The 20,737-nt window shown below is 42.0% G+C and overlaps 2 protein-coding genes across 2 annotated transcripts in view; one reads left to right on the forward strand and one right to left on the reverse strand.

Annotated features, from left to right (window-relative positions):
* The window catches only part of LOC310856300 (angiomotin-like), a gene marked incomplete at its 5' end in the record, with an annotated part of 52,738 nt that extends 49,242 nt beyond the window's left edge, over positions 1-3,496 (reverse strand). Inside the window, 2 exons of the mRNA XM_083761635.1 lie at positions 1,710-1,859; positions 3,473-3,496. Coding sequence (XP_083617761.1) covers positions 1,710-1,859; positions 3,473-3,496 — 174 coding nt within the window. The remainder of the gene's footprint in view (positions 1-1,709; positions 1,860-3,472) is intronic.
* Positions 3,497-7,489: 3,993 nt separating this feature from the next.
* Positions 7,490-18,266, forward strand: pgrmc1 (progesterone receptor membrane component 1; the record flags this gene model as incomplete). The annotated part of the gene is made up of 4 exons (XM_083770165.1): positions 7,490-7,594; positions 10,467-10,656; positions 12,451-12,606; positions 16,080-18,266. The coding sequence occupies 4 exons, from the start codon at positions 7,490-7,492 to the stop codon at positions 16,181-16,183; spliced, it is 555 nt and encodes a 184-aa protein (XP_083626291.1). The 3' UTR covers positions 16,184-18,266.
* Positions 18,267-20,737: the final 2,471 nt, after the last annotated feature.

Here is a 20,737-nt window from a genome sequence, read left to right on the forward strand (position 1 = left end):
ATATTTTGTCACAGGAGGGGCAGGGGAAGGCAGCAGCGGAGGTCGGTAGACCCCTAGCACGCTGGTGCCGCTGTGCACGCCGCTCTGCTCTCCTCTCTGTGAACTTCTCCTGAAGGTGAGCGATTCCCTGGTGGCAGGTAGAGCTCCAGGTGTGGCGATCAACAGCCAGGGACTCCAGCGCTGGTGGTCTGATGTCACACTTCTTCAGGAGGGTTTTGATGTGGTCCTTGTACCTCTTTTTTGGACCTCCGGCAGCCCTTTGACCGGCTTGAAGCTGGGTGTGTGTGTGTGTGTGTGTGTGTGTGTGTGTGTGTGTGCACACACACACACACGCACACACACACACGCCGAACCGGAGCGCTAGCCCCGCCCCCACGCTGGTAAATGGTGCATTTATTTAGTGACTTTATCCAAGGCGCTTTACATATGTCCTGTAATGTATGTCCTGTAATGTATGTCCTGTAATGTATGTCCTGTAATGTCATTCATGTCGAAGGTCATGTTTTTATGTTCTGTGTGGACCCCAGGACGATTAGCTGCTGCTATGCACCAGCTAACGGGGATCCTAATAAAACTCTAAACTCTACATAGATTGTGCATTACATTCACCCATTCACACACACATTCATACACCTTTACATAGATGGTGCATTACATTCACCCATTCACACACACATTCATACACCTTTACATAGACTGTGCATTACATTCACCCATTCACACACACACTCACACACACCTTTACATAGATTGTGCATTACATTCACCCATTCACACACACATTCATACACCTTTACATAGATGGTGCATTTCATTCACCCATTCACACACCTTTACATAGATTGTGCATTACATTCACCCATTCACACACACATTCATACACCTTTACATAGATGGTGCATTACATTCAACCATTCACACACACATTCACACACCTTTACATAGATGGTGCATTACATTCACCCATTCACACACACATTCACACACCTTTACATAGATGGTGCATTACATTCAACCATTCACACAGACATTCACACACCTTTACATAGACTGTGCATTGCATTCACCCATTCACACACACACTCACACACACCTTTACATAGATTGTGCATTACATTCACCCATTCACACACACATTCATACACCTTTACATAGATGGTGCATTTCATTCACCCATTCACACACCTTTACATAGATTGTGCATTACATTCACCCATTCACACACACATTCATACACCTTTACATAGATGGTGCATTTCATTCACCCATTCACACACCTTTACATATATTGTGCATTACATTCACCCATTCACACACACATTCATACACCTTTACATAGATGGTGCATTTCATTCACCCATTCACACACCCATTCACACACCTTTACATAGATTGTGCATTACATTCACCCATTCACACACCTTTACATAGATTGTGCATTACATTCACCCATTCATACACCGATGGAGGAGGAAGCCATGCAAGGCACCAACCAGCACATCGGGAGCAATGTGGGGTTCAGTGTCTTTGCCCAAGGACACTTCGACATGTGGACAGGAGGAGGAGGGGCCGGGATTGGAACCGCCGACCCAGGGATCAGTGGACAACCTGCTCTACCTCCTGAGCCACAGTCAACCCTGTGTGTGTGTGTACCTGCTGGCTGCGCAGACCGTGTGTGTGTGTGTGTGTGTGTGTGTGTGTGTGTGTACCTGCTGGCTGCGCAGACTCTCCAGCTCCCTCTCCAGTCTGGTCCTCAGGCGGTGCTCCAGCTGCTCTCTCTTCTCGCAGGCGGCCTGCAGCTGGGCCAGGGCCTGCTGCATGCGCTCCACCTTCTCCACGTACACCTGCTTCTTCTTCAGCTGCACACGCACGCACACAGACACGCACACAGACATGCACGCACACAGACATGCACGCACACAGACACACACACAGACACGCACGCACACAGACACACACATGCACGCACGCACGCACGCACACAGACACGCACACACACAGACACGCACACAGACGCACGCACACACATGCACGCACGCACGCACACAGACACACACACACACACATGCACGCACGCACGCACACAGACACGCACACGGTAAAAATTGTCCATAAATGTAGTCTTACTTTTAGTCATCATCAACATCTTAGTTTTTATTACGGAATTATTTAGTTGTATTTTTCGTCATAGTTTTAGGACCCCCAAAATATATCAGACCCCCGTCTGAAAATATGTTGTTCCAGAGACCCCCCCCCCCCTCCTCCCCAGAAGCAAAGATTTGTAGATCTGCTATTTTTCAACAGCTAAAGTATAACTTGCTTAAAAGGCCAAAAGGGGATCCCGTCCTATAAGAGCGCTGCTGCTTATCTGTCCAATCAGATGAGTTGAGAGGCGGAGCCTGTGGAGATAGTTGCCGAACTATTTCTATTTACTTTATCCACACTTTATCCTGGGCTGTGTGATGTGCTCCGGTTCCTGTTGATTTCATTGGATATCATTGGTCATCTGACCAGTTTCATTGGCTTTCATAGGATCAAATCGACAGGAACTGGAGCACACACGGCCCAAACACTTCTCCTCAACCACCACCAGGGGTCAGAATGGCACAAACTAATGAAATAAACTCATTTTATGCTCCCAGTACAACAGTATCAGACTGTGGTTGTATTGGTCAGTACAACAGTATCAGACTGTGGTTGTAGCGGTCAGTACAACAGTATCAGACTGTGGTTGTAGCGGTCAGTACAACAGTATCAGACTGTGGTTGTACCGGTCAGTACAACAGTATCAGACTGTGGTTGTACTGGTCAGTACAACAGTATCAGACTGTGGTTGTACCGGTCAGTACAACAGTATCAGACTGTGGTTGTACCGGTCAGTACAACAGTATCAGACTGTGGTTGTACTGGTCAGTACAACAGTATCAGACTGTGGTTGTACTGGTCAGTACAACAGTATCAGACTGTGGTTGTACTGGTCAGTACAACAGTATCAGACTGTGGTTGTACTGGTGGTCAGTACAACAGTATCAGAATGTGGTTGTACTGGTCAGTACAACAGTATCAGACTGTGGTTGTACTGGTCAGTACAACAGTATCAGACTGTGGTTGTAGCGGTCAGTACAACAGTATCAGACTGTGGTTGTAGCGGTCAGTACAACAGTATCAGACTGTGGTTGTACCGGTCAGTACAACAGTATCAGACTGTGGTTGTACCGGTCAGTACAACAGTATCAGACTGTGGTTGTAGCGGTCAGTACAACAGTATCAGACTGTGGTTGTAGCGGTCAGTACAACAGTATCAGACTGTGGTTGTACCGGTCAGTACAACAGTATCAGACTGTGGTTGTACCGGTCAGTACAACAGTATCAGACTGTGGTTGTACTGGTCAGTACAACAGTATCAGACTGTGGTTGTACCGGTCAGTACAACAGTATCAGACTGTGGTTGTACCGGTCAGTACAACAGTACCAGACTCTGGTTGAGTAAAACCATCCTCATCTAGTGGCAAAACATTGAGCAGCATGGAGTGTTGGAGTTTGGAAGCGCTCGTTGTAAATCACTCAACCGTCCTGCCGTACCAAATGGCTTCTGGTTCTAAATGTCACATAATGCAGGAGGCAGCAAAAATGTTGTCTTATTGAAAACAAGCACTTCCAAACTCTGACACTTAGAAACATAATCAAATGCAGGGCATTTCTTGACAGAAAGTAGCTCATAACGTTTCTATGGTGGATTTTTAGAAAACGAAAACGAAAAAAATAGAAAGAGGATAATTCAAGCTTTTCGTACAGCTGCAATGTTGGTGAGTTTAACATTGTTTAATGGAATCAGACAGGACTTTAATGTTGGTGAGTTTAACATTGTTTAATGCAATCAGACAGGACTTTAATGTTGGTGAGTTTAACATTGTTTAATGCAATCAGACAGGACTTTAATGTTGGTGAGTTTAACATTGTTTAATGCAATCAGACAGGACTTTAATGTTGGTGAGTTTAACATTGTTTTAATGCAATCAGACAGGACTTTAATGTTGGTGGGTTTAACATTGTTTAATGCAATCGGACAGGACTTTAATGTTGGTGAGTTTAACATTGTTTAATGCAATCAGACAGGACTTTAATGTTGGTGAGTTTAACATTGTTTAATGTAATCAGACAGGGCGTTTCTGATTGGATGAACGGGGCTGTCATTAAAGGCCAGAAAGTAGTTTTTTGCCACTCAGTGGGCGTTCCCGCATAACTTCCAGGTACGATGATGTCACGCGCATAACCCTCTTTTAGAGCGTGCAAGTCCCGCCCCCTTTTCAGAACGACGAGTGGCCCAGGAAATGAATCCCAATGCATTTTTTCACTTTCTTAAAGTATTTATTTAAAGACGGTTACGCCGCGGACAAAGCCAACTCGGATCGTGACAAATCATGACAATGAACACAATGTTTTGGGGGCGATCAAATCATTAGAAAGAAGAAAATAAAGGCAGGAGACAAGACTATTTGTTTTGTTTTTCTTCTTATAAATTATTTGATCGGCCCCAAAACATTGTGTTCATTGTCATGATTTGTGAAATCTTGTGAAATGCCTTGCATGGTTTCCGCTGCCATCGGTGTATGAATGTGTGTGTGAATGGGTGAATGTAATGCACAATCTCTGTAAATCGCCTTGGATAAAGGCGCTATATAAATGCACCATTTACCATTTACCATTTACCACACACACACACACGCACGCACGCACACACACACACACACACACACACACACACACACACACACACACACACACACACACACACACACACACCTCCCAGTGGGACGTGCCTCGAGGACCTTGTGAAATGCCTATGGGCGAAATGCATTGGGATTCATTTCCTGGGCCACTCGTTGTTCTGAAAAGGGGGCGGGACTGCGACGCTCTATAGGCTCTATAGGCTCTGTGTTTAAATGTATTATGTATCTAAAACACTTTGAATTGTCTCTGTGTTCCAATAGATGAACAAAGCCATAGTGCTCCTGACCTGTGTTTAAATGTATTATGTATCTAAAACACTTTGAATTGTCTTGGTGTACCAATAGATGAACAAAGCCATAGTGCTCCTGACCTGTGTTTAAATGTATTATGAATCTAAAACACTTTGAATTGTCTCTGTGTTCCAATAGATGAACAAAGCCATAGTGCTCCTGACCTGTGTTTAAATGTATTATGTATCTAAAACACTTTGAATTGTCTCTGTGTTCCAATAGATGAACAAAGCCATAGTGCTCCTGACCTGTGTTTAAATGTATTATGTATCTAAAACACTTTGAATTGTCTCTGTGTACCAATAGATGAACAAAGCTCCTGACCTGTGCTGACCTCTTGAGACCCCTAGTGGACACCAACCAGATGACCACGAGGGAGGAGGAGGATGGATTCCAGTGATAACTGAATTGATCTAAATGTTACCGTCACAGTGTTCTGTCAAGACAGCTCAATAAATGAGAAATAAGTTCACAGAAGAGTTGTTTTATATAATAGTTATAGTGTGTAAATAATACAAAGCTTGTGAGCTTGTAGATCGTATATGCGTTGTGACACATTGTGAGCTTGTAGATCGTATATGCGTTGTGACACATTGTGAGCTTGTAGATCGTATATGCGCTGTGACACATTGTGAGCTTGTAGATCGTATATGCGTTGTGACACATTGTGAGCTTGTAGATCGTATATGCGTTGTGACACATTGTGAGCTTGTAGATCGTCTCTTTTCAAATGATTTCGTGCACATTTTGAACTTGTGAAATGGGACCTTATGCAATACAGCTACATTGCAGTATTGATTCTAACATTTGGGACACTGCCCCAAATGTTTAAAGTTTAAATTCACATTCAGGTGTATCGATGATTGTATATTTGTTGTATTGGTCATTTAGGTCTTATATATTACCACCACGTTCTGACCAGTGTTGTTTTTGTCGACTAAAACTAAGACGAAAACTAAATGGAAACTACATGAAAACTAAGCCATGATGACTAAAACTGCCACCAAAATGTGGAACGCCCTACCAACAGTCATTAAGACATGTGAATCCCTTGACTCAGAGTTACAGTCCCATAAGGGTCCATTTGGTTCAATTTGTACACTCTCAGAGTTATAGACCCATAAGGGTCCATTTGGTTCCATTTGTACCCTCTCAGAGTTAAATTAACATTGATTTAACAATATAAATGGGGGTCCCAGAGATAGAAATAGTTAAATGGGGGTCCGTAGACTAATGTCAAACTGGGGGTCCTTGAAATGAAACGGGTTCGTTGAGAATCACTGGTCCCTGGCATGTCTTTTCTAATGGGGGTCCGTGGCCTAAAATTAGTGTCAATTTGGGGGGCCTTAATTTAATTGACATGAAAAGGATTGGGAGCACATCATACGATTTTAGTCGACTAAATCTACAGTTGATTTAGCCGCCTACAATGTATTTTGGCGGGCCTTATTGATTACGTCGAAATGACTGATTTTACACTTGCTGAAAATAGCCGATCTACAAGTTCACAACTACAGTGTAAAATGATTTGTGTCTTTAATGGATCTCTTGCCCACTAGTCCCTTCCTAACATTTTAGTCTAGTTTTTATTTGTTGACAAAATCGTCTTAGTTTTATTTAGTCATCATGGCTTAGTTTTTATTCAGTTTTCCTCAGTGAAAAAAGGTAGTGGACGAACATTTTTCGTCTTAGTTTTAGTCGACGAATTCAACACTTGCTTTACACCACTTAATAGTACTGAAAGATGGTTGAATACCCCGGCCCAGTCAGTCATCTTTGGGGGTCTAAACCCCTCTTCGCTCAACACCAGTGTTGTTTTCGTCGACTAAAACCAAGACGAAAAATGTTCGTCGACTACCTTTTTTCACTGACTAAAACTAAATAAAAACGAATCTATGATGACTAAAACTAAGACTAAATATACTGACAATTTCGTCAACAAATAAAAACTAGACTAAAATGTTAGTAAGGGACTAGTGGACAAGAGATCCAGTTTTATGCTGGGTTGCATGCTGAAAATAGCAGATCTACAAACTCGCTGCGACGCGTTGTGAGTTTGTATATCTGCTATTTTCAGCATGCAACCAAAGTGTAAAATATGTCATTACAACGACATCAAGGCCTGTCAAAACACATTTTAGTCGACTAAATCAACTGTAGATTGTATGACATTTAGTCGACTAAAACTAGACTAAACACTACAACATTCCAGGTGACTAAAATGTGACTAAAACTAAGTGAAAACTATTCAAAAGACTAAAACTAAAATAGAAATTTGCTACCAAAAACAACACTGCTCAACACCGCCACCTACAGTAATAATACAATAAGGGCAACGAGGTGAGTGACGTCAGTAGGCAGCAGCAGCAGCAACACAACGACATTGGCGGAGCGCCTGGTGACGTCACCGGGCAGCAGAGCCGCAGCAGCAGCACAACAGTGACAACACAACAAACATGGCGGACAACATGATGGCAGAGGAAGAGGAGCAAAGTTCTTCTGTTCTCACTGAGATCTTCACCTCTCCTCTCAACCTCAGCCTGCTGGCCCTGTGTCTGTTTCTGCTCTACAAGGTAACGCTCTGACTTTAGTTTAAACTCCCATTGATTTAGTTTATGCAATCATCAAACTTAATAACAAAGTTAAATAGGGCTGTGTGTGTGTGTGTCTGTGTGTGTGTGTGTGTGTGTGTGTGTGTGTGTGTGTGTACACACAGTACAGTTCTCCATTAGACTAAAGTCTTCTTTAGACTGCTGGCATTTTGTTTGTTTCTATATTATGAAGACAGTCACAGTTTTAAACTGATTTCTTTTTTTCTTTTTCTTTTTTTTAGACTTTAGTGTTTTCCATCTCAGTTGAGTGAGTTATAATTATGTCGGTTTCCTTCTTTTGTTTAGTTTTTTTTGTTAGAATTTAAAGTTGTCCAAAGTGATTTCCCCCCATGTTGAAATAAGTGTGACAGTAATCATTGCTATAGAGTGTGTTCAGTAACAGTGTTAAATAGCTCTATATTGTGACAGTAATCATTGCTATAGTGTTTGTTTAGCAAAAGCGGTCTCTCCAGCTCTTTAGTAAACAGAAAATGTTCAGGTCTCCAACGATACCAAGGAAAACAGGCAGTGTTGCACATTGTATTAAATCAGACCCACAACTTTGAGAAGCAGAGATGTAGTTGTCAAACTTGTCACCTGCTCAACTCTAGCCGCAATTTGCAACTCTAGATTTATTTTATAATGGGATGAATCTAGAGTTGCAATATACCCTCCATTGACTCCCCACTCATCCAATTTACTTTTGTGATCTGCTTGTATTAAACTACGTTAAACTCGCCATCATTGCAGCTCTAGGTCAAGCTTGAATTATCCTCTTTCAAAAAAATGTCCACCGTAGACATGTTATGAGCTACTTTCTGTCAAGACATTCTGTGCAAGTGATTATTTTTCTAAGTGTTGCAGTTTGGAAGCACTCGTTTTTGTTAACGGGTCACTCTGCTGCCCGCAAATGCAAATTCGAAACAGGTGGTACGCAGGGCCGTTCAGTGTTTTACGACGAGTGCTTCCAAACTCCAGCACTTAGAAAAATAATCACATGCTCAGAATGTCTTGACAGAGAGTAGCTCATAACGTGTCTACGGTGGATTTTTATGAAACAAAGGCTCTGCAGATTGAAAGAGGATAATTCAAGATTGACCTAGAGCTGCAATGTTGGTGAGTTTATAACGTTGTTTAATACAAGCAGATCACAAACGCAAACTGGATGAATGGGGAGTCAATGGAGGGTATTGCAACTCCAGATTCATCCCATTATAAAAAACTCTAGCTAAACTCATAGAGTAGGTTGCATGACCACGGAAGTAGGGTGAAGAGTTAATTTTAACAGAACATTTTAATGTCGGTTTTTTTAGTCAGTCTTTTGAATAAAATTCTATTAAACTTTTGTCATATTTTAGTCATCTGAAGACGGAAATGTCCTGTCAAGTTTTAGTTGACTAAATATAACATTTTATTATTTTAGTATTATTTATATATATGTATATATATTTATTTTAAATAAATCTGTGCTATTGAACACCCGTCTGTTAGCTTTACAGTAAATTATTGAACCAAGAAAAGCACTTCTGACTAAACATCCCAACTCCCTTTGGAAGGTCCAATCTATCTGCTCGCTTGGATTTGGTGTTGCAGGCAAAACTGTGCCGCAATCGTGCCCTCAGGTCTCCTCAGGAGCCAGGAGGCTTATGTTATAATATAATATGATATTAATATAATACAATATATGTTTTCTCCTGTTCAGATCTTCCGAGGGGACTCTAGATGTACATGTAAGGGGGAACAGGAGGATTAGGTTATAACATAATTTATGTTCTCCTGTTCAGGTCTTCCGAGGGGACCAGCCCTCAGGCCTTCTGGAGGATTAGGTTATAATATAATATATGTTTTCTCCGGTTCAGATCTTCCGAGGGGACCAGCCCTCAGGCCTTCTGGAGGATTAGGTTATAATATAATATATGTTTTCTCCGGTTCAGATCTTCCGAGGGGACCAGCCCTCGGGCCTTCTCGAGGGGGACCAGGAGGATTAGGTTATAACTAGGGATGCACCGATCCGATACTCGTATCGGAGATCGGCGCCGATCCAGGCTAAAATTCTAGAATGGGTATCGGATCGGTGGCCGATCCATTATCCGATCCGATCCGATCCGATAATGATGTGTAATAACAGTATGAAAACAACTCTACCTCCTCTGTGACACAGCAGTGTAGTATTGACAGTATAACATGTGGAATGCAGCCAGGCTAGCCTGCGCACACATTAACCTGGTCTAATTGTTGCACAGTTATTTAATAAATAATTCAGTGCATTTATATCTGTGTTTGTTACATTTTGTTTTACAAAGTTGGGAAAGTAATGTTTAAGTCAAGCCTTGATGTTGCCTTACACAAAATAATGATTCCAGACTCCACACAGTGAGGCATACAGCTTAATAGGTTATTATGTTTCTTTGTGGGGGGTATCGGATCGGTACTCGGCAGATACTGGACCCCCATGTATCGAAATCGGTATCGAATGCCAAAAAGCCGGATCGGTTCATCCCTAGTTATAACATCATTTTATGTTCTCCGGTTCAGATCTTCCGAGGGGACCAGCCCTCAGGCCTTCTCGAGGGGGACCAGGAGGATTAGGTTATAATATAATTTATCTTCTCCTGTTCAGATCTTCCGAGGGGACCAGCCCTCGGGCCTTCTAGAGGATTAGGTTATAATATAATATATCTTCCCCTGTTCAGATCTTCCGAGGGGACCAGCCCTCGGGCCTTCTCGAGGGGGACCAGGAGGATTAGGTTATAACATCATTTTATGTTCTCCGGTTCAGATCTTCCGAGGGGACCAGCCCTCGGGCCTTCTCGAGGATTAGGTTATAATATAATATATGTTTTCTCCGGTTCAGATCTTCCGAGGGGACCAGCCCTCAGGCCTTCTCGAGGGGGACCAGGAGCCTCCTCTCCCCAGGATGAAGAAGAGGGACTTCAGCCTGCCGGACCTGCGTCCGTACGACGGGACCCAGAACCCTCGCATCCTCATGGCGGTCAACGGGAAGGTGTTCGACGTGACCCGGGGGAAGAAGTTCTACGGGCCAGGTGGGTCCATCCATCCATCCATCCATCCATCCACAAGCACATTGATTAGAATGACATTTTTTAGATTCTATAAAATGTCTATTCATTCGGCCACTGACCGACATGTTGTTTCAAATTAAGTTAAAAATGTTCGCTCTGTCTGAAAAATATATATATTCAAAGATTTGAGTTAAAAATGTTCGCTCTGTCTGAAAAAATATATATTCAAAGATTTGAGTTAAAAATGTTCGCTCTGAAAGAATATATATTCAAAGATTTGTGCCCCATTTTCAAGATTTTTCAAAAATAGCAGACCTACAAGCTTATAACGCGGCACTCGGTGCCGCGTTATAAGCTTGTAGATCTGCTATTTTTCAATAGCTAAAGCATAACATAATGTTTAAAACACCAAAAGGGGTTAATGGCTTAAATACTGTACATTAACCCATTCAGACCTGAGACCAGATTCTACAAAATGTCTTCTAAATCATTTTTCTAAAACATTTTTCTGAAAAAAAAACAACGTTTCTATGTCAGTGGTTTTCAAGGACACCCCCCAAACATATATGTAATTGGCCGCCGACCCCAATCTTGAAAATATGTTGTTTCAGGAAAGATTTGAGTTAAAAACAAAGAATATAATATATTCAAAAGATTTCGGCCACATTTTCCACGATTAAAAAATAGCAGATCTACAAGCTCCCCGAGTGCTGCGTTATGAGCTTGTAGATTTGCTATTTTCCAACATAATGCTTAAGAACGGTGCACGCTGCCTCTCTGGCAGTGATTGGATTGGCCTGTGTGTTCAGGACACGGTGAAGGGTGAAAGGTCAGACCAGAGCAGCGGAAAGCAGCAGCGGAAAGCAGAACCAGCCAGTCTGTTATCAGACGTGATGACATGGTCACATGACCCCTTATGGTCCAATAAACGCCAAGACAAAACTATATTTAAGCCATTTTGGTGTCTCAAGCATTATGTTATACTTTAGCTATTGAAAAATAGCAGATCTACAAGCCGTAGGTCTGCTATTTTCGTCTTTGAATAGGTATATATTCTTTCAGAGGGACTGTTTTTTTTATTTCGACGTCAGGCCTAAATGGGTTAACCCATTCTGACCTGAGATCAGATTCATACAAGGTTTCCACTGGACACACACTGGTCTGATTAACCCATTCTGACCTGAGATCAGATTCATACGAGGTTTCCACTGGACACACACTGGTCTGATTAACCCATTCTGACCTGAGATCAGATTCTAAAAATGTCAGTCGTTCTTCGATTCTTCAAAAATAGCAGACCTACAAGCTCCTAGCGCGCCACTCGGTGGCGCGCTACGAGCTTGTAGATCTGCTATTTTTAAATAGCTAAAGCATAACATGATGCCAACACCAAAATGGGTTCCCGTTCAGAATGGGTTAATAATGCACCTATAATATTTGTGTCCTTGTATGCATCTCCTTTGTGTAGACATAAATGTGGGTGTGTGTGTGTGTGTGTGTGTGTGTGTGTTGTGTGTGTGTGGTGTGGTGTGTGGGGTGTGTCTATTTGGAGGAGAAGGTGCTTTTTGTACCCATGATTTACTTTCGGTGTTGGTAATAATATGACAGACTGAAGTGACCGATGTTTGCTGTGAATAAGTTCATGTGTTTAATGCCTATATTCTGTACATTTAGGGCTTGTTTGGACTCCAGCACTGAGACACGTGATGTTTCGAGTGCGTAGCGTATCAGAAGCAACTGAAAATATTTGTGCCGTTGATAATGTATTTTATAAATGTGGACTCAAATAAATACATCGAGATGTGTGTTTTCCAGAGGGCCCCTACGGGGTCTTTGCAGGCCGGGACGCCTCCAGGGGCCTCGCCACCTTCTGCCTGGAGCAGGAAGCTCTGACCGACGCCCACGACGACCTCTCCGACCTCAACGCCATGCAGCAAGACAGCCTGAGCGAATGGGAGACGCAGTTCACCCGTATGTATACCTGTCTGTCTGTCTGTCTGTCTGCCTGTCTGTCTGTCTGTCTGCCTGTCTGTCTGTCTGTAACACTGTTTTAACAAAGATATTTCAAAGATTTCTTCTTTCTAAAGAATTCCATTTAACAAAATAATAATCCATTGATTAATTGATTAGAGCTGGGGGGGGGGGGGGGGGTTCTCCCAAAAATATATTCACGTGAAAGATATTTGTTTTTGGTGAATTGAGGTTATGTGCGTGACATCATCATCATATCCGGAAGTTATGCGGGAACGCGTACTGAATGGCAAAAAACTGCTTTCTGGCCTTTATTGACAGCCCCATTCATCCACACAGAGAAGTCCTGTCTGATTGACAGCCCCATACATCCACACAGAGAAGTCCTGTCTGATTGACAGCCCCATACATCCACACAGAGAAGTCCTGTCTGATTGACAGCCCCATACATCCACACAGAGAAGTCCTGTCTGATTGACAGCCCCATACATCCACACAGTAAAGTCCTATCTGATTGACAGCCCCATACATCCACACAGAGAAGTCCTGTCTGATTGACAGCCCCATACATCCACACAGAGAAGTCCTGTCTGATTGACAGCCCCATACATCCACACAGTAAAGTCCTATCTGATTGACAGCCCCATACATCCACACAGAAAAGTCCTGTCTGATTGACAGCCCCATACATCCACACAGTAAAGTCCTGTCTGATTGACAGCCCCATACATCCACACAGTAAAGTCCTATCTGATTGACAGCCCCATACATCCACACAGTAAAGTCCTGTCTGATTGACAGCCCCATACATCCACACAGAAAAGTCCTATCTGATTGACAGCCCCATACATCCACACAGAGAAGTCCTATCTGATTGACAGCCCCATATATCCACACAGTAAAGTCCTGTCTGATTGACAGCCCCATACATCCACACAGTAAAGTCCTATCTGATTGACAGCCCCATACATCCACACAGTAAAGTCCTATCTGATTGACAGCCCCATACATCCACACAGAAAAGTCCTATCTGATTGTAATAAACGACATTAACCCATTTAGGCCTGAGGCCGATTCTAAAAACGCCTCTAAATCCTGACTTAAGGTTTCTGAAAAACTTCAAATATTTATATAGCAGAATCAAAATGTTTACATTTTTGAATACTGTACATACTGTACAGAACCCAAATATGGGTTCCCGATCTGAGTGGGTAAAACACCAAAATAAAAAATTGTTAAAGTCACTTTGCCACTCACTTTATGCACATATCCTTTATTAGGCCTATTTAACTGAGTAAAAGAATAAAGTAATTCAGAAAATAATCTGGAGGACCCCTGAAATAATTTGGCTACGTTTCTCTGTTGTCACTCCTCATGGTACTAACATCACATTCAGCATGGAATTGTGGATAGGATACAGCAAAAATGTTATCCGACAATTACAACATGGGCTATTCTATATTTTGGGTCTGAGAGGCGACGCGTTGTGAGCTTGTAGATCGGCTATTTTTTTTTTGGATCCTGGGAAGACGAGACACATAGAGCTATATTTTGCGTGTCTTAAGTACCAGGTCTTATTCCCTAACTTGAGTAAACTGAAGACCTGGAGGCGTGGTCAATGCTCTTTGGCCACTCAGAATAGCCAAAGAGCATTGATCACGCCCGGTCTTTAGTTTACTCAAGTTAGGGAATAAGACCTGGTACTTAAGTTAGGGAATAAGACCTGGTACTTAAGTTAGGGAATAAGACCTGGTACTTAAGTTGGGGAATAAGACCTGGTACTTAAGTTAGGGAATAAGACCTGGTTGTAAGCGCCCTCGAATTATGAAATAATGAGAAGTGGATGGTCTCAACGGGTGTAGTTTATTTGTCTTCAGCACAGAAGATGTTCCCTGGTACACCGTGAAAACTACAAAAATAGAATATAAATACTATTACAATCATGACGTTTTTCTCATAGTCTTCAACAACAATAAAATCTGTGCATTACATATCACTTTCAATAGTACAATAAATAAAATGGTTAAGTTACGTAATTAATGCAGTGATACGACAACTCAAACATTTCAAGAGTAGACCAATAAATTACCAAGAATGTACCATAAGTCCATAACAGAGATATATCAAACGAACCATCAACCCACAATACAATTAGTTAGACCTAAAGTAAATGAATGAACCCAAAACAGAACAAACAAATCATATACCTCGCTCCGCTAATCGAGGGGCTAGGGGTTGAATCGAATGCCACCTTGAACTTCATACCAACAATCTTGGGATAACGATACTTGGCACATCGGACACAGCAAAAGCAGGCACTGTAAACAATATAAACGGCTTTACATTATATACTGAATCTACAAGCTGTATACTGGATCTACAAAACTACATACTGAATCTACAAACCTACATACTGAATCTATAAAACTACATACTGAATCTACAAAACTACATACTGAATCTATAAAACTACATACTGAATCTACAAAACTACATACTGAATCTATAAAACTACATACTGAATCTACAAAACTACATACTGAATCTACAAAACTACATACTGAATCTACAAAACTACATACTGAATCTATAAAACTACATACTGAATCTACAAACCTACATACTGAATCTATAAAACTACATACTGAATCTACAAAACTACATACTGAATCTACAAAACATTTCAACAATATCAGTCTCATACCAAGTGGCTCTGCTGCCTCAAACATGCTGTGTCTCACTGTGTCACTCTGGCTGAGTGTCTGAGGTGAGTGAAGCCAACATGCTTCAGCTATATATGCACTCTAACAGGAAGTTTCACAATAAAGGTATACTAAGTCTACAGGAAGTGTCAAAATAAGACAACACAAATAAACAAAGAAAAATAACAAACTTCAAAGTAAAGACCTGACTTAAGTTAAAAGAACCAACTGACACTGGCAGTTACACTGGTACTTAAGACACGCAAAATACAGCCCATTCTCTCTGAATAGTTTGAGCACCACTCTCACACGACGTCCTGCACTGATTTCCTCTTCTGCAACATCACAAAGTGTTGAAAGACGCAGAACGGTGAAATACTGAGGCCTCCTAATGGAGACACGCTGTGCGTACGTGCGTGCGTACGTGCGTACGTGCGTGCGTGCGTGCGTACGTGCGTGCGTGCGTGCGTGCGTGCGTGCGTGCGTGTGAGTGTGTTTGTCCCGTTGACAGTCTAGATTTCACTAACCTTGGAAGAGGTTATTGTGTATTTATTGTCTCTCTGTGACACAGAGAAGTATTTATTGTGTATTTCTTGTCTCTCTGTGACACAGAGAAGTATTTATTGTGTATTTATTGTCTCTCTGTGACACAGAGAAGTATTTATTGTGTATTTCTTGTCTCTCTGTGACACAGAGAAGTATTTATTGTGTATTTCTTGTCTCTCTGTGACACAGAGAAGTATTTATTGTGTATTTCTTGTGTATTTACAGAGAAGTACGACTACGTGGGGAAGCTGCTGAAGCCGGGGGAGGAGCCTACAGAATACACCGACGACGAGGACCTCAAGGACCGGCAGGAGAAGAAGACGGAGTAGAACCAGCACCCTCGCCACGCGCACGCACACACACACGCACACGCACACGCACACACACGCGCACACACGCGCATGCCTTACCTGATAATGCCTTTCTGTGTGTGTGTGTGTTTGTACACCATGCTACAGCAGCAGTTGACCCGGACAATGACTTGTTTTCCATCTGTTTTACAAACACCTCACGAAGCCTTGAATCCAGTCTATAATTCAGTCTATGGACTCTATGGTCTGTTGCATTCCTGTGCCGATGATTTGATGACCGGGCCATCGCTCAATAGGAGACTCTGTATAGGTAGGAGACCTCAGAACCATCGCTCAATAGGAGACTCTGTATAGGTAGGACACCTCAGAACCATCGCTCAATAGAGCGTCGCAGTCCCTCCCCCTTTCAGAACAACGAGTGGCCCAGGAAATGAATCACAATGCATTTGTCCCATAGGCATTTCGTGCTTTATTTATTTAAATACCTTTTAAGCGTCGTACGAAGCCAACTCTTGTCATGACAAATCATGGACAACACACACAATATTTCGGGCCAAACAAAGAATTAGAAAGTAGAAAAGAAAACGGCAGGTTACAACACTTTTTTTGTTGTTTTTCTTCTTTGTAATTATTTGTTTGGTCCAAAATATTGTGTGTGTTGTCATGATTTGTCACGACAAGAGTTGGCTTCGTACGACGCTTAAAAGGTATTTAACCCATTCTGTACGGGAACCCCTTTTGGTGTTTTAAACATTATGTTATGCTTTAGCTATTGAAAAATAGCAGATCTACAAGCTCATAGCGCGCCACCGAGTGGCGCGCTACAAGCTTGTAGGTCTGCTATTTTTGAAAAATCGTGAAAATGTGGTGCAAATCCTGACAGAAAACGGTCAGGATTTAGAAGACATTTTATAAATTTCGACGTCAGGCCTAAATGGATTAAATAAATAAAGCACTAAATGCCTATGGGACAAATGCACTGGGATTAATTTCCTGGGCCACTCGTTGTTCTGAAAGGGGGAGGGACTGCGACGCTCTATTGGAGCTCTGTAGGTAGGAGACGTCAGAACCATCGCTCAATAGGAGACTCTGTAGTCAGGTAAATTATCTCCGTAAATCGAAGGCTTCATGGGGGGGTGTCGTGTGTAATCCATAGGAAAATAAGTCATTTTTAGGGTGAACTGGGGCGCTGAACGCTGCTCATTCATAAAGTGCATTCTATTAATTGTCTTCCAACCGACGACCATAATTCAGCCTGTAGTTCTGTGTGGTTCTGTGTGGTTCTGTGCGGTTGTGTGTACTTCACACACAGCTGGCGTCTAGAACGTTTAATTATCTGCTACGCCGTCTCGCGCGGAGAACAGCCGAGCTCGTCGACGGATTGTTTTCGGCACGAGACACAGGGCGACTCAATTAATCAATCTGCCTTATTGAAAGAGAGAGAGAGAGAGAGAGAGAGCCCTTATTGGACCATAAAGTCACTGTGACAACACGCACACTGTACACACACGCACACTGTACACGTACACGTACACACACACACACACACACACAATGTCAAATTGGCCTCACACGCACAGAGGCGCGCGCACTGCCGCGCAGGCAGGATCTTTGGATTGGCCCATTAGGAAGCTAATGAAAGGAAAATAAGTCAGTTCAGTCATTCTCTGCCTTTTGCATTTCAAGGTCAAAGATAAAAGTATGTCGCTACTCTCCTACTCTACACTGGTTTTATACATTTATGACGCTTCGTATGGTCTCGTTAATATTAACCTTTTTATCATCATTAGTCCTACATGATAGGATCACGTTTCACTCTAACGGCCGTTATTTACAGAATACATTAGTGTATTGTTGTTATTGTCCAAGTTGGTAAAAGAAAAGAGAATGGGTTGGGGGGAAAAAAACGCTGCTCTTGAGAGTTTAATTATTGTTCAAATGAACAATGATTTGTTTATTGTTTTAATTGTTGTTCATGTGAATAATTGATTGTTCATGGTTCATAATCTGAGACGGAACGTTTAGAGGTTAAAGTTCAGATTGTACCGTAGTCCAGCATTCTTTGTTGGATTGAAACAGACGAGATCCAACAGTTTTGAACATTCCATTCAACTATAAATGTCATTGTATTGTGTGATATTTTGATACAATTGATAAATAAATCTTATAATCGAGTCAGTTGTTTGTGATTCTAATTATTGCAGCTTCTTGTCATTTGTTTTTAATTAATTCATGACATTTTTATTGTATTTTTTTTATCCCATGATTTTGCAACCCATTTTCTTTCACCCAGTGTCAAATTATCTAATGTAATCCTGGGTGCTACACTTCCTCTGCCAACCTGGGGGGGGCAGCGGACTGACCTGTACCAATACACTTCTATATACAAAGCACACAAAAAAGAAGAGGGAATTCATCATAAAGGAGGTAAAAAGGGAAAATAAACATATACAGTGAGTGAGGGGTGGGTGGGGGGGATTCAGATTTTTACGGGGGCCAGTTTTGAATTGCAGCCGTCCGTAGGTGCCCTTTGAGAGCGGTTTTGAAGGAGTCAAGGGATTTGCATGTCTTAATGACTGTTGGTAGGGTGTTCCACATTTATGGTGTCGTCCACATTTAACAATTCTGTTGTGCTTGAAATGTACTGTAATTCTGCAAACTGTTTAATAAATACTTCAATCAAACAATCAATCAATCATTTAACCTAAATTAAAATGATAGATAAAATGCAAAAGAAAAAATGTACAAAGGTTAGTTTTTACTGCCCCCAAGTGGCGATTTCCGGAATTACACGTGACAATAATTGTGTGGCGTGAATGTGAATCCTCGAGTGTACTGTACTCCTCACCGTTATTACATAGCTTATTTATAGATGTGTTCTTTTTTGTGCGCATGTTCCGGACGCCCATATTAAAGCTGTTTAAAGCAGTGCTATACCTTTTAAACAGATCTAAAATCTGAGTTTGTCTGACTGTATAGGCTACTAGTATTTAAATTGTCTTGAGAAAACAATGCTGCCATAAATTGTCCAAAAAGTGACTGCAAGAAAATTGCTGCTATCAAAAAAGCTTTATATACCCTGTTAAACGATGCAATGTGACATCTCTGTTTACAAAATACTGTAGCCACTCCAACCTCATATATACTTTCCCCACTTTCAACTGTTTTTGATTGATCGATTGAAGTATTTATTAACAGTTTGCAGAATTACAGTACATTTCAAGCTCAACACCATAAAGCATTACACTTGTTTACAAGAGGCCAGGGTACACCATGTTCAATTCATAAAAACAGACGTACAAATATACACACGTCTTCTTTTATTGTATTGTATTGTTTGTGACACTTTTTCATGTCAACGATTCCCAAATTGGCCATAATTAGCCCGCGGACCCCCATTTGAAAAATATATGCCAAGGACCCCCATAAGAGAAGATTGTTACGCCTCTGATTTTCAACCATTTTCATTTCAAGGACCCCCGCAGTTTACCCATTTCTATATCTCTGGGACCCCAATATATATATTGTAAAAATCAAGTTAATTTAACTCTGAGAGTGTACAAATGGATGGTTAACTTCCATTTGTACACTCTCTCAGAGTTACAGACCCATAGGGGTCCATTTGTACACTCTCTCAGAGTTACAGACCCATAGGGGTCCATTTGTACACTCTCTCAGAGTTACAGACCCATAGGGGTCCATTTGTACACTCAGAGTTACAGACCCATAAGGGTCCATTTGGTTCCAAACTATCATTTAGCTGGGGACCCCCTGGAACTCCCTCAAGCCTCAAGGACTCCTATAGGGGTCCCCGGACGGACCCCACTTTGGGAACCACTGATGTAAACGTATGTTTCTCATGCCAATAAAGCTCATTTGAATTGAATTGAATTGTACGTGTTTCCTGTCGGCCATATTGTCAGTCCCTCTGGTTCAGTTGTTCAAGGGTAACAGCATCCATCTCTCTCTCATCATGTTCCGTCTGGTCAAAGCTGCAGGGAACCTTTCTGGTGAGAAACAAACACCCGTTTACTTCATTAACACCAGCTACACATTGTCCTGTTTTTAACGCCTCTCATGTTTTATTATTATATTAAATATAACCTCCAATAACTGCCTGTCTGTCTCCTCGTGACCTGGCTGTCAGCACTCAGCACCCGGCTAGCACCGTTAGCACCCGGCTAGCACCCGGCTAGCACCGTTAGCACCCGGCTAGCACCGTTAGCTTCCTCCTCCAAACAAACAGTGACCTGGCGGCTAGCACTGTTAGCACCCGGCTAGCACTGTTAGCACCCGGCTAGCACTGTTAGCCTCCTCCTCCGAACAGACAAACTACTGTCTGAACACAGTAAATAACACTAATTTAAATGCTTTTAATCCACGAGTTAATGATTGTTGTAGTTGTTGATGGACGGACGGACGGACGGACGGACGGACGTGTGTTAACGTTGGACAGTAACTGACGGAGTACAGTGTTGACTTTGTCAGTCAGTCATATCCTTGTTGTCCTCAGATAACCCGGTGCATTTGTATTAACGTGTAGCTTCGTGACCCTTCACCCGACACGGGGCA

The sequence above is a fragment of the Protomyctophum parallelum genome (genome assembly GCF_964188405.1).
Source record: "Protomyctophum parallelum genome assembly, chromosome: 1".
Taxonomy (NCBI): Eukaryota; Metazoa; Chordata; class Actinopteri; order Myctophiformes; family Myctophidae; genus Protomyctophum; species Protomyctophum parallelum.